The following is a 25,557-nucleotide window of genomic DNA, read 5'->3' on the forward strand; positions in this document are numbered from 1 at the left end:
AGTGGAATTTATAGGCATATATATAACTATATGTATATAGCTATGTATATAGTTATATATGTTATCTGCAAATAGAGACAGTTTACTTCTTCCTTTCTTATTTGGATGCCTTTTATTTCTTTTTCTTGCTTAATTGACCTGGGTAGCACTTCCAGTGGAGAATTGTTTCTTTGTTTAAAAGTCAATGATAGTAACAAGGATGAAGCTTAGAGAGGAAAATTACATGTCATTGCAATATGATAAAATAAGCTGTGTAATAATATGAGCTTTTATTTAAAAATTAGTCGAGGTTAGTTTTCAAAGAGCTAATCTCCCTTAAAACCAGTCACAGTGCTCTTAGAGACCACTTTCTTGCTGAAGGTCAAGTGATTCTCACTCATCATCGTTTAAATCTATTTTTCATAAAACCCCAGGAAAGGTACAGCCATAGTCTTTCTAGCTCTCAGCTAGGCTATAACAGAGGTTGCAAAGTACAGCCTACAAATCCAGTATACTGCCTACTTTTGTAAATAGAGTTTTACTGGAACAAAGTCATGCTTGTTTGGTTATATATTGTCTATGGCTACTTTTGCATTGCAGTGACAGAGTTTGCAGGAGACTATATGACCCAGAAGACTGAAACAGTATCTGGCACTTTAGAGGAAGAAGTTTGGCAAAGTTTGGGCGGAAATCATCTACCCAAAATAAGATCTCTAGATCAAAACAGGTCTCCCTTTTATGTCCTCATCTCTATTTTTGTGCTTTTATCACCCAACACAGTTGTTGATTTTGTTTTTCCTGTCTTGCTGATTCTGATCTTGAATACTTGTGTTCAGAATTTCAACATTTCACTTCAAGATTTTGTATTTTTAGCTTTCTGAGTAAAGGAAAAGTAGTGAAGTAAGAAATTTATTTTTGCATTTTTGTTTCTAATCTTTTCGGTCAGTCTTTTTACCTGAGGATACGTATTTTCTTCCTCGTTGTTATTTTCCTTTACTCTACACTTTTCTTCCCTTTTTTCCTTTCCCCATTTACCCAGACCTGAAGTAATTTAATAAAACAGCAAATCTGGAGCTCTTTTGGTAAGGCTTTTCAGTTTATACCTTAAGGAAAAGGGTGTTTTCCTCTTTCATGAAAAGCTGCCCAGATAATGCCATCTTGGCCATCCCAGATAGCATATGGCCATCTCATACCTGATGGTATCTGGAACCATGTAGTTCATGAGTGGGGATTTGGGGCTTGGTTTAGGTTGGGTTAGGTTGCTCTTAGGCTTTGTTTCATTGCTTTTGTTGTTATTGTTGTATATGGGATTTTTTGGGGGGAGCGCTCATCCTTTCTAAGGATTCTGCAGCATACACAGAACCACTTGTAAGAAACAGACCAAAGAGATAGGAAAACTTAGAACTAGTAGATGCATAAGTCCTGGAGATCTAATGAACAGTGAATATAGACAACAGCATGATATTATAATCACCAAACTTGCTAAGAGACTAGATCTTAATTATTCCCCCCACAAATTAGTAATGATAATTATGTGATGTGATAGAGGTGCAGTATATGAATGTATCAAGTTAACATGCTGTACACCTTAAACTGACAGAGCATAAGATGTCAAATATATTTCAATAAAAAAATTTACACAGGGTTATACATCAAACATATTTTAATTATATAAAGCACACCCACAAAAAAGAGAGTGCAGGGTGTATCCCTCAGCACCTGTGCAGCTCCCTGTCCTAATAGAGCAGCCAGGCTAGTCTGTTAAGTATATGCTCTGTGTGTGCATGTTAAGAGATCAGGGAAGATAGCTTGAGAGAATAAGGGTCATGTTACTAGAGAATTTCTGGGTGTTTGGCATTTAAAAGTTTACGACAATATGCATGTTCTAATGAGGTGTATCGTCCCGTCATACCAAATCTTATAAAGCTGTCATCATTAAACCTTTTTTTCTATAATTTTTAATTCATTGTAACCAGGACACTCAGGTGTTATGTCCAATTGAAGAAGAAAATACCAACTCTCTCTAGTTTTTAAAAATGTTTCTTGAATTAATGAAATACGTCCTAGGCATGTAACATAAACATGAATTGCTAAGGTTTCTGTTGCACAGATGTCTGCTGTTTTGCATCTATATGTGAAAAAACATGTTTTAAATTTTATATATACTTATATATGAAATTTTGCCTTTTGAGGAATTAATATTTAGTCATATTTAATCAGTTTTATCCCACATACCTCTTGTGATCCATTTTATCCATCCTTATTTATTGTGATCCAAACAGATTGTGTTCTAACAAGGTTAGAAAAACTAACAAAATAGCAGCAAATATTTAAAAAAAAAATTCTGATTAATTTGCTATAAAAGAGCCATGACTTTGGTGGCAGGAAAGCTATTTTTCTTAACTCTGTAGAAGTGCAAGATGGGCAGAAATGGAGCCTGGAACTTCCTTGCAGTAGTTTAGATCAGTGGTTCTCAGACTTTAATATGTACATTCGTCACCCGGGCAGCTTAATAAAGTGTAGACCCTGATATCCATATCTGGAAAGGGACCCAGGATTTTGCAATACTTGTAAGGTCCCAGGTGATACTGATGCTGGTGTCCATGGACCACACTATTAGACTTCCTGCCTAACAGCAAGTTTTTCTCTATATACAGCAGGTTGATAATGTGGAAAAGTGAAACCCAGTGTAGACCAACTGCAGCTGTTGAGATATACTCTGATAAGGAAGGGATGCACTTGCTGAAACTTGCTGTGATTGTAAAATATTAGTCGTAAGCAAGAGTGTTAACTAAGTGAAGGATTGTGAATTCCTGAAGGTTTTATCCTGGCTTCCCCTTATCTAAACACAGTGCTGGTATGGAAAACCTGTAAGAAGACTGCATTTATCTTGATGACAGCATCTCTCTGGGATGTTTGTGTTCTCTTGAACCCTGGGCTTCTTAATGGATTGCTTATTTTTCTTATGTAACTTTTTGGCTTATTCAAGTTTTGAATGACATGAATGCAAAACAAGGTGTTTTTTTGAGTCACTTGGACCTTTGCTCACTTCAGACTTCTGGGAAGAATTTGGTTGTCAGATTAGAGCAGGGGCACAAATTATTTGGTATGATTAATAGCTTGAATGGGAAAGGTAGCTATATACCATATATATATATATATATATGTATATATATATATATATACACACACACACGCATATATATATATGTATATATATATATGTATTTTTTCCCTCCTGAATTTTTATAAAGGTCTATAACTGAGGGTGGAGCCATTCTAAAAACAGAGTAATATTCTCATGGAAGTAGATACATAAAACATACTTTTAAGTTACAAAATTACATAATTATTTATAATTACTCTTGCCTTATACACAAATATAGTAGAAAATTTTAGGTTTTACTATTTATTATACAGTTAGTTCTGCTGTAGCAGTCCTATGCATTCTTAAAAGTCATTACACTATGCAAAATCATTCCCCAAAAAACCCCACAGGACTTATGGGAAAAATGACTGTACACTCAAAAACTTCATCAATGAAACATTTTTATAAAAATGGAACCAATAAAAATGATAGCACAGTTTTATATATATTAAGAAATTAAGATATGCATAAATACTACAATACAGTACTTTACCTTGAAAATACCTGCAATATGCTTGTGTAAGTAGACATGGAAAGGGTAGCAGCTTGTGAGTTACTATTAAATATAGGAGAAGGGTTGAGGAGATTGGATGGAAAGTTGTAACACTAGCTGCAGGGGGGTGTGGCCCCTAGCACCACCTAGCTAGTAGATGTCTGACGTGTGTGGCCTTTGGGTGTGTTTTGTGTATTCATACTGGGCTGGGGTCAGCTGGGTGCTGTTTTTTGCCTGTATTTAGTGTTTCTCATGGGTAATATTCACCTTGTGCTCAGATTATTTCCAATATATCAAATGCACTTAAAATTTTATATGTTTTCAAAACAAATGTTATAGCAGAACTGACCATATGTGAAATTTCCCACTTGGAGAAATGAAACTTTTTATTTTATTGCAATTCAGTTGCACAGGCACCAGGGGGAGTAGTAGGTTCATGTTTCGCAATAGCACTGACCAGTGCTTTTCTTAGTGTTGCAGCTGCACATATGGTAGATTATTATCATTTTATGGTTACGGTTATAAGCAATTTGGTAGAAAACGACAGCTAAATTATGCAGTGTTACTTTTATTTGTTTTAATTTTGTAATCTAAATATATTTTTTTAAATGAGAAAACAAAAGGCAAAATAATTTTTAGGAGTAAGTAACTCTCCAGTGGCTTAGTCTTGTGCCACCCAGTGGAGCTTGCATTTCATTTCTAATCGATCTCTTGTGTACGATAGACATCGGAACATATAGCTGAGGGGTTATGTCTGTATTCTGGGGAATGAATGTTTTCAGCTACATCATCATGACTCCTACTACTTATTAAAAGGGAGATTTCACTGGCATTTTGATTGATAAATCTGTGCATTTTTAAATCCTCTACCATTTCCTAGAAATATAACATTCCCAAATTTTATTCCAGGAGGCATCCCTAGAAATGCTGCCAAAACCAATTTACTTCCCTAAGTCCTGTCAGGATTTGGTGCAGTGCTGCACAGACTGCTCACTGGGTACAGGCATCATGGCCCATTGGCATCTTTACATAAAGCCCTTTTTTGAGTTGAAGGAACTAATAAAATTTCAGGGAAAAGATGTGCAGAGTGCCTGCCTTGTTTGTTTGGAACTTGTATATTCAAAGAGAGTGTCAGGTCATTGGTACCTAACACATCTATGAAAGTTACTGTGATTCAACTCTGAATACATATCTATTATAAAAGAACAGATTTTCCTTGAGTAAAGGGACTAAATTTTTTTTTGCAATATTTAGTTACATAGCTATTTTCGTTATTAAACCTTCCTTAGATATTTTCCTTGACTTGCTCAGCATTAATACCTGTTGATACCTGTATGGTGATCTGTATATCTTCAAACACAGTCTGTTATTTCTATATGATCTATATATTTCAGAGCCATTAACTGAACTAGGTGAAAGATATTTATAAATTGCTTGATCTTTGAAAATATTAATCCAGTAAAGTAATGTAGTGCTTATAATCTTTATTCTGTTAGTATAAATAGTTCATGTCAGTGATTTTACTAGTGTGGGGAGCTATTTAGCATTTTTCATTGCTTTTAAGTTTTATTTAAACAATTATACAAATGATACAGATGGAACTAGAAAAAAATTTGGTTGGGCATTAGAAAATTAAACCCTACTGTAATCTTTTTGATGCCACTTGGAAAAAGAGAAGAAATTTTATTTTGATGAATAACAAGTCCTTAATATATTCAATGTGATTATTACTTTTTTTATAGTATATAGGTAACCCTAACTTAATTCTTTTGTATTATACCATATGTCATTCTGGATTCACTTCAGAGGGTAATCAAGTCAGGAACTAATCATGCAATATTCTCTAGCAAAGTAAATTTTGTTTTCCTTCAAATGAAGCTGATGTGTATTAGCACTTTCTTCATAATAAAGTGACATCATTCAACAATATGATGATGCTCTAAACAGTAATAGGATGTTAAAACTATTTGGAACAGTAACTTTTGTTATTTAAGTGTAAAAATCCAACAGTTATGATTTGAAAATACTGAGAACAACTTGGGAAACTGGAGTTTTAACAATTGTCATATTGACATTTTATATGCTGCATAAATGCCAAATATGTATATGTACTCTTCCGGGTAATGATCATGTTTGTTCCGGGACTGCTGTAGAACCTCACATTACACTGCTTTTCTTGAATATAAGGTCATGGGAAGAGGAAGAGAAAACAGTAAGTTCTAGGACATTATCTTAGGGAATATCTGCATTTAATGCTGGGTAAAGGAAGGGGAAAGTCAGTAAAAGAGATTAAAAAAGGAGCAATCGGGGCGCCTGGGTGGCTCAATCGGTTGGGCATCCGACTTCGGCCTAGGTCATGATCTCATGGCTGGTGAGTTCAAGCCCTGCATCGGGCTCTGTGCTGACAGCTCGGAGCCTTGAGCCTGCTTCTGTTTCTGTGTCTCCCTTTTTCTCTGCCCCTCCCCTGCTCATGCTCACTGTCTCTGTCTCTATCTGTCTTTCAAAAATAAATAAACATTAAAAAATTTTTTTTAAAACTGTTGAGAAAAAAAAAGAAAAAAATAAATAAAAACGAGCAGTCAGTAAGAAGGTAGAATGAGCCAGTAACTCTAAAACCAGGAGAGGAAATCCTTCGAAGAGGGAGAAAATGGGCAGCAAAGAGGAGGAAGCCCCAAATCAGGTTGTAATATTTAGTACTTAATAAAATTAGAGGATATTTGTCATGAATACAGTGAAAACTGTGACAGGACAGGAAGACATATCGTATTGTGTAGAGAGGTCATCCTAAAGGTGCGATGACGAGAGAATTGGAAAGCAGGGGTTTAGACTGTCCAGGAGCCAAAGCATTGGTCCCCTGGCTCAAGCCTCTTTTATTTTTGCAAATTGTCTGATAACAGCAGGCACATACAACATAGTATTTGGCATCTTGACGGGCTGTGCACCTGCAGTGTATTCCATACTGGGTCATGAGTACATCTGGCACCAGCTAAAACATTCTTATCCCCAGGCCTGGCGCCCGTATGATGTCCTTTTGGAGAGAAAGAGCAGTCCTGGCGGCCTTCTGTCCTCGGAATGAAACTGATTTCAGTTTCTTGCTGCTCTGTCCCTTTCCTTCAGGACATTCTTATGGTGCCTCCAGCATCTTGTCCTCCAACAGTATTGGGCCAAAAATCAAATTGGAAATGAAGAGGCACCTGGGTGGCCCAATCGGTTAAGCATCTGACTCTTGCTTTCGGTTCAGGTCATGATCCCCGGGTTGTGGGATCAAGCCCTTTGTTGGGCTCTGCACTGAGCATGGAGTCTGCTTAAGATATTCTCTCTCTCTTTCTCTGCCCCCACCCACTTGCTTGCACACTCTCTCTCTAAAAAAAAAAAAAAAAAAAATTGGAAATGTTAGAAGTTGAGACAAAAAGTATAAATATTTTAGAGTGTTGATAATGATGGGGAAGAGAGAGAAATGTTGGCAGCTTAAGAAGAAAATATTATTTGAAGTGGGCTTTTCTTTTTCTTTCTTTCTTTCTTTTTTTTGAGAGAGAGAGAGAGAGAGAGAGAGAGAGAGAGAGAGAGTCTTAAGTGGACTCCATGCTCAGCACAGAGCCCAACATGGGACTTGATCTCATGACTATGAGATCATGACCTGAGCCAATCGAGAGTCGGATTATTCAACCAACTGAGCCACCAAGGCACTCTGAGAAGGGCTTTTTGTAGGATGCATTTAGTTTAAGGGTTATAAGAAGTAGCCAAGAGCTATTGAAATCATGAGAAAGATAAAATAATATCTATGACAATATCTGGATAACCTAGAAGGGAGTGAAGTCAGCAACACAGATGGAAAAATTTGTCTGAGAAAGCATCCACTCATTCACTCCTTTCACTCATTCATTCAACATTTGTTGAATGTTCAGACCTGAGGGAGTGATTTATTGAGATGGGAGTTGTGAAGAAATTGTGGATATTTAACAAGGTCATGTTGGCCATCTGTCTTTTTAATGCAATAATTATGAAATGCATGTTTTAGAGAAATACTTTCAGATTGTACTTAAAAATGCGTAAAATTTTTGCTGTTACTCCCTAATTATTCCATTTTAAGTTTCTTCTTTATCCCTATCAGACAATGTTACAACTTATGTTTCAGCTATCAAACATAATTTAGAAAATTTAAGAGAAGGAAAGCCTATTTATCTATATTTGTACCTCGTTATGTTCTTTCTTCCTTCCTGATATTCCAACATCCCTACCTTCATTTCCTTCTTTTATAGAGAATCTTTTGTCATTCTTTTAGAATAGATCTACATTCCATTAGTTGTCCTTCTGAGAATTTCTTGATTTCTTCTGCATTTTTGAAGGATATTTTTGCTGGATATAGAATTCTGGGTTGACAGTTCTTTTAGCACTTGAATAATGTGCCACTTCCTTCTGGCCCCCATGTTCTGTGATGAAAATACATCATCATTCGATTTCCCTCCCTTTAAATAATAGTGCCACTTGTCTCTTGCTTTCAAGGTTTTTCTTCATCTTTAGTTTTCAAAAGTTTATGATGTGTCTTGGCATGGATTTCTTTGGGTTTATCCCATTTAGGGTTTTCTCAACTTCTTGACTCTTGCCAAATGTGGGAAATTTTCAGGCATTAGTTCTTCATATATTTTTTCCAGCTCTTACCTCTTTCTGCTCTCTTTCTGGGATTCCAGTGACATGAATGCTGCATCTTTTGTTATAGTCCCACATGTCCCAGAGGCTCTGTTCCTTTTCTTTTTCAGTCTGTTTTCTCTTTTGTTCTGATTGGATAATGTGTATTGTTCTCTCTTCAGCTTCTCTAATTCTTTTCTCTGTCCTCTCCATTCTGTTGTCTGTTTTTATCCTGACCATTGCGTTTTTCAGTTCTAAAACTCATTTGATCGTTCTTCATATTTTCTGTTTCTTTGATAAGACTTTTTTTTCATTTGATTCAAACATGTCTATAATTGTTTATTGAAGCATCTCATGATGGCTGCTTTAAAATCCACACATCTGTGTCATTTCAGTATTAGCATCTGTTGACTGTCTTTTCTCACTCAAATTGAGATTATCCTGGTTCTTGGTATGTCAAGTGATTTTTAGTTGTATTCTAGACATTTTGGGTATTATGTTCTAGTCTTATTTAAGTCATCCCTTTTAGCATACCTTTTCTGACATCACACCCGTGGGGAAAGATAAGTCCTCCCCTGTTTAATTTTAGGTGGAGATGAAAGTTCGTCACTAGACCTCTCCTGATACCACCCAGCTTTCCAAATGGCCTCTGCTGTTACTGCTGGTAGGGTCGCGAAAGTCTTGGCTTTCCACTCAGCTTCTTCACATCACCCCACTAGGGAGGGACACCTCATTAAAGCTAGTTGGGAGCTGAAATCCAGGCTCCCTATGAGGCCTGTACTGAAATCATAAATGAGGTGGAGGAAGAAGTCATTACTGTCAGATAGGGATTAAAATCCTGGCTCCGCACTCAGTCTTCTTGGATAACACCCCAGTGGAAAGGGGGTGTGTGGTAGAGGGACATCTAAGTCCAGACTTCTCATTTAGCTTTTGCTGATGGAGGTAGGGTTGGGGTTGCAGTGTTTTCTGTGCTGCTTGGCTAGAGTAAGGCAGTTCTTATCTAAAAGTTTTCCATTTTGTTCTATAAAGAGCTCATCAAACTCCACACCCGAAAAACAAATAACCCAGTGAAGAAATGGGCAGAAAACATGAATAGACACTTCTCTAAAGAAGACATCCGGATGGCCAACAGGCACATGAAAAGATGTTCAGCGTCGCTCCTTATCAGGGAAATACAAATCAAAACCACACTCAGATACCACCTCACGCCAGTCAGAGTGGCCAAAATGAAGAAATCAGGAGACTATAGATGCTGGAGAGGATGTGGAGAAACAGGAACCCTCTTGCACTGTTGGTGGGAATGCAAATTGGTGCAGCCGCTCTGGAAAGCAGTGTGGAGGTTCCTCAGAAAATTGAAAATAGACCTACCCTATGACCCAGCAATAGCACTGCTAGGAATTTATCCAAGGGATACAGGAGTACTGATGCACAGGGGCACCTGTACCCCAATGTTTATAGCGGCACTCTCAACAATAGCCAAATTATGGAAAGAGCCTAAATGTCCATCAACTGATGAATGGATAAAGAAATTGTGGTTTATATACACAATGGAATACTACGTGGCAATGAGAAAAAATGAAATATGGCCTTTTGTAGCAACATGGATGGAACTGGAGAGTGTGATGCTAAGTGAAATAAGCCATACAGAGAAAGACAGATACCATATGGTTTCACTCTTATGTGGATCCTGAGAAACATAACAGAAACCCATGGGGGAGGGGAAGGAAAAAAAAAAAAAAAAAAGAGGTTAGAGTGGGAGAGAGCCAAAGCATAAGAGACTGTTAAAAAACTGAGAACAAACTGAGGGTTGATGGGGGGTGGCAGGGAGGGCAGGGTGGGTGATGGGTATTGAGGAGGGCACCTTTTGGGATGAGCACTGGGTGTTGTATGGAAACCAATTTGACAGTAAATTTCATATATTAAAAAAAAAAAAAAAAGTTTTCCATTTTGGTAGGCATCCCTTTCCCTCTTTTTTGGGGGGACACATATGGGTCCATTGGCATTTCTGGTTTGTTGACTTCTCCAGCACCCAGTTGAAGGTATTTGAACCAAAAACAAAACTAGGCAACTCATCAGTGTTCTCTAGGTTCTGAGGCCCCAGCCTCTGCCATCTTCTCTCCATTTTCAGTCTTCTTATGTTTTTTTTTATATATAAAGTCCAAAGTTTTAATTGTACTTAGTAAGAGGAATAGGGAAAATTATGTTTATTCCATCTGATCTGGAACCAGAAATCCCATTGTACTAACTTACTTTTTTCTTTAAAAGAATATTTTTGGTTGCTGACATTGACTCAATTTTCTGAAGACATCCTATTATAGTTAGATGTCTTACCTTAGTCCAGAAGAGGATATTTTCCATCCTCCCGGTGCAGACATGGGTGAATTGTTTTAGTAGACAGAGACTAACTGTAGAAAGTTTCTGCTTCCTAGTGGAACTGCTTAATATAGTAAAAACTATATAATGGAAATCATGGGCTTTAACTATTCTGTTCATTACTTTTAAATTTTATGATAGATCCAATTCTCTATTGTTAAGCATATATAGATAAAAACTTAGGTCTCAGAGATTGTTCTTTTAAATGTGGCCTCTTGGTTGATTTATTTAGTAGTCAATAGTGTTAAAATAGTCGAGTCAAAACCTAACTCCATGATTTTAATGACATTGTAAAACTTTTCTCCTTGAATGTTTTGAGCTATTTCTCTGTAACATTTCTGGAATGGAGGGTCAAGCAAATAATCTGGTTCTTTACCAGTTTTTAAAATATCATTCTGCTAAACAGTCCACATAAGCTCAATTATATTAGGAACCAGTGAAGTAAAGTTGTTCATAAAATGCTTTATTACCTTCAGTCTTTGCAGCATTTGCTGAGTTTAGATAATAAACCTGCACATAGAAGTTACTTAATTTTTCTCTGAGCAATAATTTACATTTGTGAGCAGTAGCCTCAGTCATTTTCAAAGAGGCCAGAAATGAGATATTCCTACTACTTTTTCCCATTTAACCTTAAAATGTTAGATATGATTCCATTCTATAAGAAATCTCCTTTTTCACTCTAGTTATGAATACTATTTTATGGACATTGTTTGATTTTTACTTAGAATTATTATACTAGGTCGTATTTTCATCCTTCATGGAAAAGCATATGCAACTCTGGCAAAAGTGCTGCCCCCCAAGGCCATAGAGAATGGTGTAGCAACAATTAGACTGAATTCAGAAACCATACTGCACACATAGGCTTAACAGTGTGCTTGGACAAAGTAAGAGGCTGAATATCTTTTTGAAAGTAGAAGAGAAAAATGTGGTTGTTTACTTTTCCCATGGACTCTTCCCCCGGTATAAATTTTCTAGCCCTACAGGTAATGTTTGCTAATTGTTATTACTTCAGCAGCCAGTCACAATAGAAATGGTATAGTGCTTAAAAATCTAGAATACTGCTTCCTTCTAAAGAAGAAAATGGGTTATTTCACTTTCCTATTTTATTTTCTATATACTTCTTTCAAAAACAAAAACAGTTGACCAAAAGAGAGGAAAAACACCCATCATATTCTAAAGATGGATTAAAGAGAAGAAGCAAAGGAGTCTGATAATGTGTTATATGCCTCAGTATAAAGGAGGAGAACAGGCTTCCTTCCCACTGATACCAAGGAAGAGGGAGGGGACTTAGATATGCATCTTCAGAGTGGGGTCCCCAGATCAGCCATCAGGATCACTTGGAAGGAAGCTTATTAGAAACGTAGACAGAATCTTGGGCCCTACCTCAGATTTACTGAATCAGTATCTGCTTTCTAGCAAGAATTACAGGTGATTCCTATATACATTACTTTCTAGAACACACTGAGCTAGTGGTTCTATGACTTTACTCCAAATCCCAGCTCAATGGCAGAGTGACCTTAGGTAAATTGTTAACCATTTTGTGCAGCAAATTTATTTGTAAAATGAGAGTAATAATAGTATCTAATGTTTTTTTTTTTTTTTCCTTTCGAGGAGAACTAAGTACAATAATGTCTTTAAAGTACTTAGAAGTGCCCTGCCCCAAAGTACAGCCATGCACAGATGCTCTAATTCAGGTACCTATTCCTGGTAAGAAGCATTTAGTTCTGTGCTGGGTAATGCTGGTATCTGACTCTATACAAGAACTCCAATGAGGAATCTAAAGAGGTGAGAGATGACAAACACAACACTTAGGAGAGCTAGAAGATGAACTGTTTGAGGAAAGTATAATGCCACTGGATTACTTAGTTTAGAGAAGAAGAATAAGGGATCTCTTAAACTGAGTACATTTCCACTTGGAAATGAATGGTCTTACACAGCAGCATAAATAGTTCAAGTAAACAAATAGAAGAATATGAAGAAAGGGAAGTATCATGTATATTGAGACTGATAGTTTGTGGAAGGTTTTAATTTAATGACAAGAATGAAACTCTCCTGTTTGAAGATAGGAAACAGAATGAGACAAGTTCTTTCTAAGGAGTTTTTAATCTGTTCCTCATGGCTGAGCTAGTAGACCCCACCCAGCTTGATGTTTAGCTCTGCTTCACAAAGCATTATACGTACAACTTCACTTACTGGCCTTTCAGAGTCTAGAAAGCTTAGTGTGCAGTTTTCAGTGGTCTGTATTGTCAGGAATATACCCTCTCTAAAACTGGAAATTTTCAAGTGTTAAATCATTGTTACCACAGTTCACCTTATAAATGGTTGGGGGAGGGGTGATATAACAACCTTCTTTTTCTCCGATTCTAGACTGGTTCCTGTAACTCAAAAAAGGCTGAATGATTTAAAGCAGCCTTCCAAATGGTGAAAATACTTATCCTTTGGGTCTGGCTGATACATGGAACCTTTAAACAAAAATACATTTTTAAGCAAGTTAGAAACAAGAGAAAATGCATGGCTTTCAATAAAAATGTTTTTGCAACCTTGACTTTAATATCTACCATGAATGTAAATGTATATCATTAGAGTGTTACATGAACAGGAAATCAAAGAAATAAAAACTCTGGTCAATCTGGCACATCAATTGCCTGTTTTTTAGGATATCTGTATGTGAACTTTTAGTTGTGAACACATGTCCTTGCTTTAAGGTTGGAGAAATAAACCTTGGGTCTCCATTGTGTGATTAGTTTCCTGAAAACCTCAGGGTCTGATGATCTGAGCAAAGACAGAATCTCAGTTGTCTCAGTGCCAAGTCTGTTGTGCCCCATCCTGTTTTGCAACTCTGCAGAAAATAAGGTAGAAACTGTGATGCTTCAAAAACTCTAAAAAAGCTAGTTAATTACTCTAATTAGATCTCTTTACATGTCTCCTGTTTTTGTTGCCATTGTTCAAACAGAGTAAGTAGAATCCAGAAGAAACTGGGTGAAGCGTTTCTCTTCTTTTGTAAACGTCCAGAGTGTTGAGTTTTCCTCTGTTTGTTTTGGGGATATGTTCCTTTCCTCCAACAGATTAGTATCATCAGGAAATTGGAAAATACTGTGGTCTTGCACTGAATTTGCCATATAATAATTAAAGGGAAAATTTCAGACTTGTATCAGTAGGTTGTACTCCAGCACAGATCACAACTTAATATAAGGGTGTAAAGTTATTGTCATGTGAAGTTCTTGTCTAGCTCTGCTAATCAATTCGTCTTGGTATCACTTTTTCTTTTACCAACAATCCATTTTTAATTGTATACATTATCATTGGGTACCGAACTAGTTATATAATTTGGACCTCTGTTTATCTCTGACAATGTATGTGTACTGTTTTTTGAAGGGGGGAGGGGTAGGAAATGATTGTGAGAAATATGACATGGTCAAAAGCCATTTGCTTCAAGGTGGGAAAATATTATGAAGTTAGAACAATTTAAAATTTTAATGAATCAGTATTTTTAGCCATCCTCTTGACTAATTGAAAGAATATATGGTCTATCTATAGTTTGTTTCAATTGCCAGCCCAAAGCTAACCCGAAATTCAGTAGACACTCCTTTACTTTTATTCTTTTATTCATTTCTCTAACATTTTTGAAGTGCCTGCTGTGTACTAGAGAGATACCCAGATTAATATACTATTATTTCCAGGAACACATAGCCCACTTCAGGTGATAGTGATACAAAATAATTTTAGCAGTATGCTATTTACTATAATAAAGGTGCTTAACTCTGCCTAGGAATTCAGAGATGGAGGAAGAAATGACATAAGGGCAAATTTGAAAGGATCAACAGGAATTTTGTAGGTATAAGGATAGGCAAAACATTCTAAGTACGATACACGGTATGTGCTATCTTTATATGTATACATTATGCACTGTGTTGGTGTTCAGAGTGAAGGGTGTACCTGCTCTAGTGACCATCTTTGAGTTCCCATATTTCCTTGGGAGTCTTGTGACTAATGGATGGCATCAGAGTTGGAGCCTCACGGTCACTTGTTTTTATCTCAAAGTGACCCTGAGTAAAACATCTCTTATTATCCAGAAGCTTCTCTCTTTGATGTGAAAAATAACATAACTGTCATCCACCAAAACAGTGGGAGAAATGGTGAATAACCAAGCAGTGTCAAACTTGTGTTCTGGCAAGGGTCACCAGTAGCCTTCTCAGCCCTCTGTCTTTAACTGGCATGGCCTCTGCTGCTTCGGATACAGTCAACTGTATTGATTCTTCTTCCTTTGATTGATTATTGATTCCTCTTCCTTTGCCTGCCCTTTCTATGTTATTGTTACATTGGCCCTCTTCTCTCAGTTTGAAAATATCTTTCTCCAAGTGGCTTTCCCTTGTTCCTCAGTCACTTGTTTCCTTAGGGCATGCTAGCAGAGCCCAACACAATGTTCTTGCCATTATTTCCATCATTCGTTATTGTATATGCTTGATTACCTGCCTGCCTTGCTGGATGATAAGCTCCCTGCAGGAGACAGTGTTGCTGTTGTTCATCACTGTATGTCTAGCGTCTGGCACAGTCTCAAATGCTAATGTACTCAGTAAATTGTGTTTATTCAGTAAATATTTGTTGAGTACCTATTATGTAGGCTAAGGAATTTGGCAATAAACACAACATGAATATTCCTGCTCTGTGGAGCTTTTTATTGAATGGGTGAAAGAATGAACAAATGAATGAATGAAGCTACACATTCCCTGGACAATGTTACACACTCTTGTGTTCAGCCACCACGTATAAAGTGATTAACTCCCAAATTCTTTATTTCTACTGAGACCTCTTTTCTGAATTCCAGGCCCAGCATCCAAGTGTCATGTATTAGCCATCTTGAGTGAACGCTCCCCAAGCATCCCCACTCAGTGTGTCTAAAGTGTGCTTTCCCTTCCCCCAAACCTTTTCTTTACTGTGCACTCTGTGTCCTGTTGAAGGCAACTATGCGTCTGGTCATACATCTTGTCTTCCAGTTCATAAGCTGACAGTGTCTTAAATCTTCCTCCCTAGCCCAGTCCCCCTAATTTCCACCATTGTTCAATTCAGACCCCTTGTGTCTCTCATTTAGACTATTGTAGCAATTTTCTAATCAGTTGTTTTGATTCTGGTCTTAAGCTTCCCAATCCATCCTTCATATGCCTACCAAAGGTATCTTTATAAAATGCAAATTGATTTTAAGACATCCATCAGTGAGTTGTACAGAAATAAAGTCTGGGGCACCTGGGTGACTCAGTTGGTTAAGCATCTGACTCTTGGTCTCAGTTCAAGTCATGATCTCACTGTTCCTGGGATTGAGCCCATGTCAGGCTCCTGCTTAGGATTCTCTCTCCCTCCCTCCCTCCCTGCTCCTCCCCCGTTCTTGCTCTCTCTCTCTCTCTCTCAAAAATAAATAAATAAACATTTAAAATTTTTTTAAAAAGTAATAAGGTCCAGCAACTTAGTGTAACATTCCTGATCTGGCCCCTGTTTGCCCCTACCACCTCATCACACCTCCCTACCTATGACCAGTTTCCCATCCGTGCTGTACCACTTGAAGTTCCATTAGGGTGCATATCAGTTTCATTCTCCATGCCTTTGCTCCTGATGATCTTTCAGCTGACAGACCTCCGCCATCCTGCCTATCCAGTGCATCAGTATACTCCTTTTCCAAAATTCATTTCTGGGGCCACAGCTGCTCTGGAGTCTTTCCTGACTGTCCCTCTTCAATGTTGTTAAAGTGACCACTTACCCCCACTTAAAAAAAAATCTCCACTGATTCCTATGTTTAAATGCCTCTCCTAGAACATGGTATTCTTATTTATTTAAATCTCTTTCTCTAAGCCCCTTGATATCATATATATTTGACATATAACACTGTGTAAGTTTAAGGTGTACAACGTGATGATTTCATATACGTGTATATTGCAGAGTGATTACACCATAATGTTAGTTTGCACATCCATTACCTCCTTGTGTGTGTGTGTGTGTGTGTGTGTGTGTGTGTGTATGAACATTTAAGATCTATTCTTATAGTAATTTTCAAACATACAATATGTACCTATCGTTAACTATTGCTACCATGCTGTCCCTTAGGGTTCCCCAGAATTTATTCATCTTAAAACTGGAAGTTTATATCCTTTGACCACCACCATCATTTCCCCAAACCCTCAGCCATTAGCAACCACCAATCTACCCTCTGTTTTTATGAGTTCAGCTTTGTAGACCCCACATATAATTAAGAGAATATAGTATTTATCTTTCTCAGTCTGATTTTTTTCACTTAGCAGAGTGCCCTTAAGGTTCATCCATACTGTTGCCAATGGGAAGATTCTTTTCTTTTTTAAAGCTAAATAATATTCCTGTGTGTGTTTGTGTGTGTTACATTTTTAACTCCCATCTGTTGACAGACACTTAGGTTGCTTCCATGTCTTGGCTGTTGTAAATAATGCTGCAATGAACATAGGGGTGTACATATCCCTTCATGATAGTGATTTCATTTCCATCAGATATGTACCCAGAAATAGGATTGCTAAACCATATAGTAGTCTAGTTTTAGATTTTTGAGGAACTTCCATACTGTTTTTCATAGTGGCTGTACCAATTTACATTCCCGTCAGCAGTGTACCAGGATTCCCTTTTCTCTACATCCTTGCCAGCACTTTTTATCTCTTGTGCCCTTGATCTCTTTTCAGAAAATCTATTGAATGTGTGCTCTGTGTGCTGCGCTATGCTAAGCACTTTTCATTTATTAGCTCATTTTATAGTCATAGTTGCCCTGTAAGGTGAGGTAGGAATCATCATCTCCAGATGAGGATGTCAGAGAAGTTACTCATCCAGAGGCACATTATTACTGAATACCAGAATTAAGATTTCAGCCAAGAATGTTGGGTGACACCTAAGCCTGCGCGCTAATCACTCTACATTACTGCCTTCATTACATGACTGGAAGAAAACTCGACAGGCTTTTAAAAAGTGATCTTTTGCTACCTTTCATATGCCTATCTTTGGTTCAAGGGATGGGTTTCTGTTGGTGTATCATCAGATCATACTAACAGTTTATCATCTGATTTAATGACCACGGATACACGGAGTTAGAGCTCTCGGGAGTCTGACCTAATGCTACCAGTTCTGCTTATCCCCAGATAATTTATGGTGGAAGTAGGAAGACAAGAAGAGACTAGCTAATAGTAGAAAGAAGACACAAAAAAATACAACCAAAAACAAGTTTTTGCAACTATTTATTATGGCAATTTTCAAATATATAGAAAAGTTGATAGAATAAAGCAAAGAACCACCATATATATGCTACCTAGACTTCATAGTTTACATTTTGCTCTATTTGCTGTGTCCTCTCACATATTTGCTTTTATTTTTGTTACATATTTACATAAATATATATGTATATAATTATAGATATAAATAAATGTATTTTCTTACATATATAAACATTTATTCACTTATTTTTTTTCTTGAGCCAAGTGTCATATGTCACCCGAAATATTTCACATTCATCTCCTAAGATTAAGAACATTTCTCTTTATAAACCACATTATGATATTTAATAAAATTAGCAGTAATTCCATAAGATCAACTTTTGAGTCAATATTCCAGTTTCTCTAGTTGTCCCGAGAATGTCTTCTATAGTTATTTTTCTCCCTGAGCAAGGGTCCAATCATGGTCCAATCATGGTCCATGGGTTGCGTTTCTTTGGATCTTCAGTCTCTTAAACTAGGATAGACCTCTGACCCCACTCTCCCTCCATGACATGAACTTTTTGACGAGTTCAGGCCAAGTGCTTTGCAAAATCTCCCACATTGTCTGATTTGTTTCTTTGTGCTGTAATTTAGCTTGTTCTTTACTCTAATTTCTGTGAAATGGGAGTTAGGTTTACATATTTTATTAAATGCAAGTAAAGCATTTGGCAAGAATATCTCATAGGTAAGTTGCCCACTTTATACATTAGGGGGTGTATAATTACTGGGTTTTTGTTTTCACTGTTAGTGATCTTAAATTCACTTTGGGAAATGACTACCAGGTTTTACCATTTAAAGGTACATTTTCTTCTTTGCTCTAAGTAACTAATCTTGACACTTTATGCATATCTTATTTATTAATCTTTCACTTACTGGTTTCAGTCTCCATTGATGATTCTTGCCTGGATTTGTTATTTCATTGGGCGTTATAAAATGACAATTTAAAAAATTTGACCATTCCTTCTAAATAGCTAGCTAGGATTCTTCTATTAAGATGGGCTTTACTTTTTTTTCCCCTTTCACTCTTTTTTGTCGTTTTGAAGTATCACCATGAACTGGTAAATATTTACTCAATTTGTTATTAGAGTCACTCCTTCCAGTCCTCAAATTGTCCTAAATTTGACTGAGAGTCTCCTTCAGGGTTGCTTTTATTCATTTGGCAACCCCCCATCTACTTCTCTTTGCACACTTTTGCATTAGAGCATAGCTTACTTTGTACTTTCCATATGCCAGAATGGGAATCAGCCATTTTTCCAAGTCTTTGTTCCAGAAAATAGAGAATTTTTTTTTTTTTTAGTTTAATGATTCTCCCTTTTCTCCTCCCATAGAGACCTTCCTTCACTGAGTTCTGTATTAAATCAGGATTACTAAGTACCAGATCCCAGTATCCCAAATATCCAAGGCAAGGGTGAGATGGGGTAAGAGGGTAGTCTTTGCTATGCCAGATGAAATCTTCCAGCTCAAGGCGATCACTTTCTACTTTGGCAGCATACTAACAATATATCCTGTCTCTGGTCAGGAGACTCACATGATTTTTTTTTTTTTCTTTCTCCCTATATCCCTATTCATTCTGCTTTGACCTTTACTTTTATTTTTCTGAATTAATGCATTTTGAAGTTAAGGCTTTAAGCTTTGCAAAATGACCATTTTCCACAGCCATTTCGGCTAATTAATGTTTAGGTTTTAATATGATCTTGCTTAATATTACTTTATACTTATTTATGTTATCTTATGAAGATTTCTTTCTTTAATGAGGTTGTGACGACTGCCGTTCCTTTCAGTTCTTGAATGGTGGTTGGACAGATTACCTGTGTGTTAGATTACTGTCATGGTTGGATGTACGCCTTCCCTTAGATTGGATTTTGTACATCTGTTGCATTCTTTTCTGTCATTTGGCCAGGATTGAGTTAAATGTGTCTTTTTTTTTCCTCACTATACTCCCTCCCCCAGATCAGTGAAGAAAGCATTTTACCCACATTTTCCTTACATAAATCTCTCTCTCCAGATGGAGGGTTGAAGTCTCATTGTGTTAGGGAGGAAGGAAAATTACTGTGTTTCCTGGACATACATTTTGGATTTTCCAGGAAACGGGGAGCATTGCAAAATCTGGTGAATCAAGACAGATATAAAAAATTGATAAAGATAGGACTGCCTGTTTTTATATTCTGCCGAATAGCGTGTGTTTAAATGAATTTGCCTATAATTTGTCTTCAAATGCTGACATTTACCTCTTAGGCTGTATAATTGTGCTGGCTTTCTCCAGAGTACAATTCATATTCTGCATCCAGGCTAATACGTCCACCTACTATAAACATTACTGCCTATGGTAACAACCAGTATCAAACATTCTTTTTATATACGTCATAGCTGGCAGGGACTCTTGGGACCACCACACATCATTCTCGTCTTTTGAAGCTTACTGCCAAAAAGCATGGCAATGTAAAAACCAGCCTGGTCTGACATATAGTGACTTTGAAATGATATTAGCTTATTTAGAACACTTCATTCTATCGTTACTGTTTTTAAGATACTGAGGATTCAATAAGCTCTTCTAATTAATGTATTCTTTAAGCTTAGTAACCTATCCTTTTATTATGAACCGTTCCCCTTCTATAAACCATCTGTGGCTCCTTTCTTTTTGTTAAAGGTTAATAATGAGAATAATGAAGCAATTGGTTATTTATGCAGTCATGATTGGCAAAAGTTATTAGAGCAAGAACCTGCCCTGAGGCAATGATTAGGTTATGAAAATGTTAAGGAATACTGAAACCAGTCACCATTTTTGACATTTACGAAATACTATTCCCACCCTTAATCATGATGACCAGTTGTAAAGGTATTTATGTAGGATAATCTTACTGGACAGTAATTTTTATACCAACAGCATACATAATTAAGTGAGGGGGGAGATTCGGAAATGATCCGAGAGAAAAGTGGGCCTGGGGAGGAAATGAGAAGGAATAGAACTCTCTCTTGGATAGAGCTGTCTCCCATACACCTGATCTATGCAGTTAGGTGACTTTTCCACTTTAGGGTTTTCGTCTTGAGCACTTTGCAAGTTCGAGGAGCTGTGGGAGAGGGTACCCCTGGTTAGATTGCTATGTTCTCCATATTGGACTGTGAAAAATGTAGAGAAGTATATGGGCAGAAAATTTCCTGATGACTGTTTTATTAATGAAACATTGACTTAACTGACATTATAGAAAAACAAGACAAAAATCTAATATAATTCCTTTATGTTTGATATGGTTAGAACTTTCTTCCTAAATTAGGCAGTAATTAGAAGTGTTATCACTTCTACTCTGCATTTTTTGTAGCAGTTTTATTGAGATATAACTCACATACAATAAAATTTACCCATTGTGTGATTCAGTGGTTTTGAGAATATTCCCAAAGCTATGCAAGCACAACTATCTAATTCCAGATCATGTTCATTACCTACCCACCCCCTGCCCCCCTGCCGAAATGATACCCATTAGTACTTGTTCCCTATTTCCCTCCCCCAGCTGCTGGCACACACTAATAATGTACTTTCTCTCTGTATGGATCTGAAGTAATTTTTCAGAAAATTGGAGTACGGGAAGTGAACATGGATGAATGTAACTTTTATTTGTGATCCCGTGTACTTAGAACTGAGTATTCTTTCCCCTAGTTCATTAGAATAGGTATTTAAAACAATTAACAAAAAAACACCACAGTGGCGTTATATAAATAAAATCATACATGTGGCCGTTTGTGTCTGGTTTTGTGAGCATAATGTATTCAAGGCTCATCCATATTATAGCATATAGCAATACTTTATTTCTTTTTATGGCTGAGTAGTATACTGTGTATACATATACCACATTTAGTTTATCCATTTATCACTTGGTGACATTTGGGTTGTTTTTACTTTTTCACTGTTATGAAGAATGTTACTCTGAATATTCATGTACAAGTTTTTGTGTGGACATATATTTTTTATTCTCTTGGGATTATTGCTAAGAATGGAATCGCTGAGTCTTGTAACTCAATGTCTAACTTTTGGGAGCACTGAATATGCTCAATGTCTAACTTTTGGGAGCACAAAATATTATTATTTCCAAAGCAACAGTGTCATGTCACATTCCCCTTGGCTATATAGGAGGGTTGTAATTTTTCTATATTTTTATCAAAGCTTTTCTTTGTTAGTCTTTTTGATTATAGCCATCCTAGTAGATGCAAAGTGGCATCTCATATTGTGGTCTTGATCTGCATTTTCCAAATGTTTAATGATGTTGAGCATATTTTCTTGTGCTGCTTGGACATAAGTATATTTTCTTTTGAGAAATGTCTATTCAAGTTCATTGCTCATGTTTAACTAGGTTAGACATTTCCTTACTGTTGAATCATACAAGGTCTTTATGTATTCTGAATACCAGTCCCTTATCATCTGTATGATTTGCAAATATTTTCTCTTAACCTGGAGGTTGTTTTTTTAATTTTCTAATAGTTTCCTTTGAAGCAAAAGTTGTTCTGTGTGTATGCTTTTTCAAAAATTTAAGTCCAATTTATTTATTTATTCTTTGTTTTCTGTGCTTTCAGGTGACCATTGCCTAATCCAAGGTCAGAAAGATTTACTTTTGTGAGTTTTACCATTTTAGCTCTTATATTTAGATCAATGATCCATGTCCAGTTAGTTTTTGTGTATGGGGTGAGATAGGAGTCTAACTTCCTTCTTTTGCATGTTTTTTTTTCATTCAAATTTAAAGATTTGAGAGAAAAATTTCTCCTCAAATAGGATGACCATTGGTACTCTCTTTGTGAATTATTGTTTTCATTTTTTTTTTTTTTTTTTTTGGTGGATATATGTACTGTGTTGGTCTACTTGCACTCTCACCAAATATGGTTGCATTTTTGGCTCTCTTTTGTTTACTGGAATCTGAAAAGCAGCACTGATAGATGCAGTTTGAATCAGTTTATTCGTTTTTTTCCCTTAATTTGCAATCTCACCTCTTCAGCTACAGTATAGAGAATGCCAAGAACTTCTCAGTCTCTATCAGAAATACCTATCAGAACAGCAGGAGAAGCTCACCATGTCCCTCTCAGAACTTGGTGCTGCTGGAATGCAGGAACCACAGGTAAGCAGCTTTATTCTTACCTTTTCTTGTTTTGAATGGATCAGCAAGATGTCATAAGTCATTTGCCTTTATTGTATCGAGTCCCATTATATAACGTTGTCTTAAAACATGCAAATATAGCATGGGATTGAGTTAGTGTCCTTTACTTCTTTTTTGTTTTTTCACCTCCTGTTCCTGGGGCCCAGAGGTCAGGAATGGTTACTTGAAGCAGGCTGTGGGTCAGTGAGAAGCTCCTAGTTATATGAAAGTACAGCAGGAATAGTAAAGAAAACCCCATTGCTCTGTTGCTTAATGAAGATCAGGTGGGCTGTTATGCATTGTCCTTACAGAAAACACTAATGAGCCTTTCCTAACTCATGTTTACGTTTTTAGAATAATAGAAGTGACTTGGTGACTCATAAAATCTTAAATTGTAGAAAATTGAAATATTTTGCATGATTTCATGTTTGTATGTATGTATAAATCACATATAGATGAGACTTTTTTTTTTAATTTTTTTTTTTTAACGTTTATTTATTTTTGAGACAGAGAGAGACAGAGCATGAACGGGGGAGGGGCAGAGAGAGAGAGGGAGACACAGAATCGGAAGCAGGCTCCAGGCTCTGAGCCATCAGCCCAGAGCCCGACGCGGGGCTCGAACTCATGGACTCACAGACCGTGAGATCATAACCTGAGCTGAAGTCGGACACTTAACCAACTGAGCCACCCAGGCGCCCCTTTTTTTTTTTTTTTAATTTTTTTTTTAACGTTTATTTATTTTTGAGACAGAGAGGAGACTTTATATATAAACATATATATATATATATATATATGCATATCCTCAAATGGTGTATATTGTGTAATTAAATGACTTTTCAGAACCCTACCAGTTGTGATGTGAAACAAGCTCTCAGCCTCTCGCCAGTGATACTTGTTGTCTTTTCATATCCAAGTGAGTTTAAACCTTCAAGTGAAGAGGACAATAAATCTTACACACTGAAGCATCGCAGAAAAAACTGCAGTAGGGTCCAGGCCATTGCTATTAAATATTAAAGCCTGGGTAATGTGCTAACATGTTACTTTCCCCTTTGAATACTATCAGATCCTGGGAATGGTTTCTTACAACCCTTCTAAGGAACATCATTGCTGGTCAGCCTAGAGACAGTGATCTCAGATAGGTTCGGAACTGGACCAAGAATTTGCAACAATGTGGATGCAATCATGGAGGGGAAAGGAATGAAAAGAACAAAAACAAACAAACAAAAATACTTAGAGGGAGGCAAACCTTAAGAGACTCTTAAATACAGAGAACAAACTGAGGATTGATGGGGTGGGAGGCAGAGGGGCAAGGAAAATGGATGACGGGCATTGAGGAGGGCACTTGTTGGGATGAGCACTGGGTGTTGTATGTAAGCAATGAATCATGGGAATCTACTCCCGAAGCCAAGAGCACATCATATACACTGTATGCTGGCTAACTGGATGATAAAATATATATACAAAAAAAATTGGGGTCAAGAAAATTTCAGTTATGAACTTAAGTGTAGACATATGGAAAGGTTAAAATAATATAATAGTATAACTTGCTGGAACGTTGTGTAGCTCAGACTTTCGGCATATCCTTTTTTTTGAAGTCACAACATTTATAAGAAATGGCCTTGCCCGGCTGGCTCAGTCAGTAGAGCATTGATCTTGGGATTGTGAGTTTGAACCCCACATTGGGGTTAGAGATTACTAAAAACAGATAAATAAACTTAAAAAAAAGGAAATGGCCAAAGTATGAATGGTTTATTTGTATTCTAATTTGAAATATTTTCTTTTGTTCTGTTTTCTAAAAAACCTACAGTGTAAAATGAGGCAGAGGAAAGTGGCAGCTAATCTTGATATCTGGATCCTATCTGGAAAATCCTATCTGGGTTTTCCCTGCCACTTGGAAAACAGGGCAGACAGGAGTTTTTGTTTGTTTGTTTGTTTCTTAGTGGGCAGGGGAGAGGGGCAGAGGAAGAGAGAGAGAGAGAATGAATGAATCATAAGCAGGCTCCACTCACGGTGTGGAGCTGGACAGGATGGGTGATCCCAGAACCCTGGGATCAGGACCAAGGCCTAAATCAAGAGTCTGACACTCTGCCTGCTCAACCCACTGAGCCACCCAGGCACCCAGGGAAGGCAGTTTTTAAGGTGGTCCTTGTCTATTGTTTTTGGGTGGGCTAGAGAAAATTGTAGCATAAAGTATCAGATTTCTGACCTTTGCTTTTGTATTTCCACTCCTTCCCGCTGCATGGCATAGTGTCAGGGGCCACAAAAGTGAAGGGCAACCTATTTGGCAGGCGTATTAGAGGGTAGGGAAGGTTTTTCAATTGTCAGTTTAGAGTCTTAGGACCTTAAGGAAATAGACTGAGAGTGAAGAAACAGTCACTAGAGGGCTCTAAAGACATGCATGGGGCTCTAAAGACTTCTAGATAAGGAAGGCTCACTCTTTTTATCTACTTCTGAAATTGGGGGAAAATAAAACTTTCTTAGGTATTACTGTTCTAGTGTTTTATGTTTATGCTAGTGATTCTTGGAGTTTTCACTAGAGACCCATCATAATTAACACCGACTCTCTAA

At 37.0% G+C, this 25,557-nt stretch overlaps 1 protein-coding gene across 10 annotated transcripts in view; it reads left to right on the plus strand.

Annotated features, from left to right (window-relative positions):
• The window catches only part of KIAA1328 (KIAA1328 ortholog), a 371,362-nt gene that overhangs the window by 103,330 nt on the left and 242,475 nt on the right, over window positions 1–25,557 (plus strand). For all 10 annotated transcript variants that reach the window (XR_013551238.2, XM_078435291.2, XM_078435292.2 and 7 more), the window contains one exon: window positions 22,844–22,971. Coding sequence is in view for 9 of the 10 variants with exons in the window: in XM_078435291.2 (XP_078291417.2) it covers window positions 22,844–22,971 (128 nt within the window). In the remaining variant the exon portion in view is untranslated. The remainder of the gene's footprint in view (window positions 1–22,843; window positions 22,972–25,557) is intronic.

Source organism: Panthera onca, chromosome D3 (genome assembly GCF_046562875.1).
Source record: "Panthera onca isolate mPanOnc1 chromosome D3, mPanOnc1 haplotype 2, whole genome shotgun sequence".
Classification (NCBI taxonomy): domain Eukaryota; kingdom Metazoa; phylum Chordata; class Mammalia; order Carnivora; family Felidae; genus Panthera; species Panthera onca.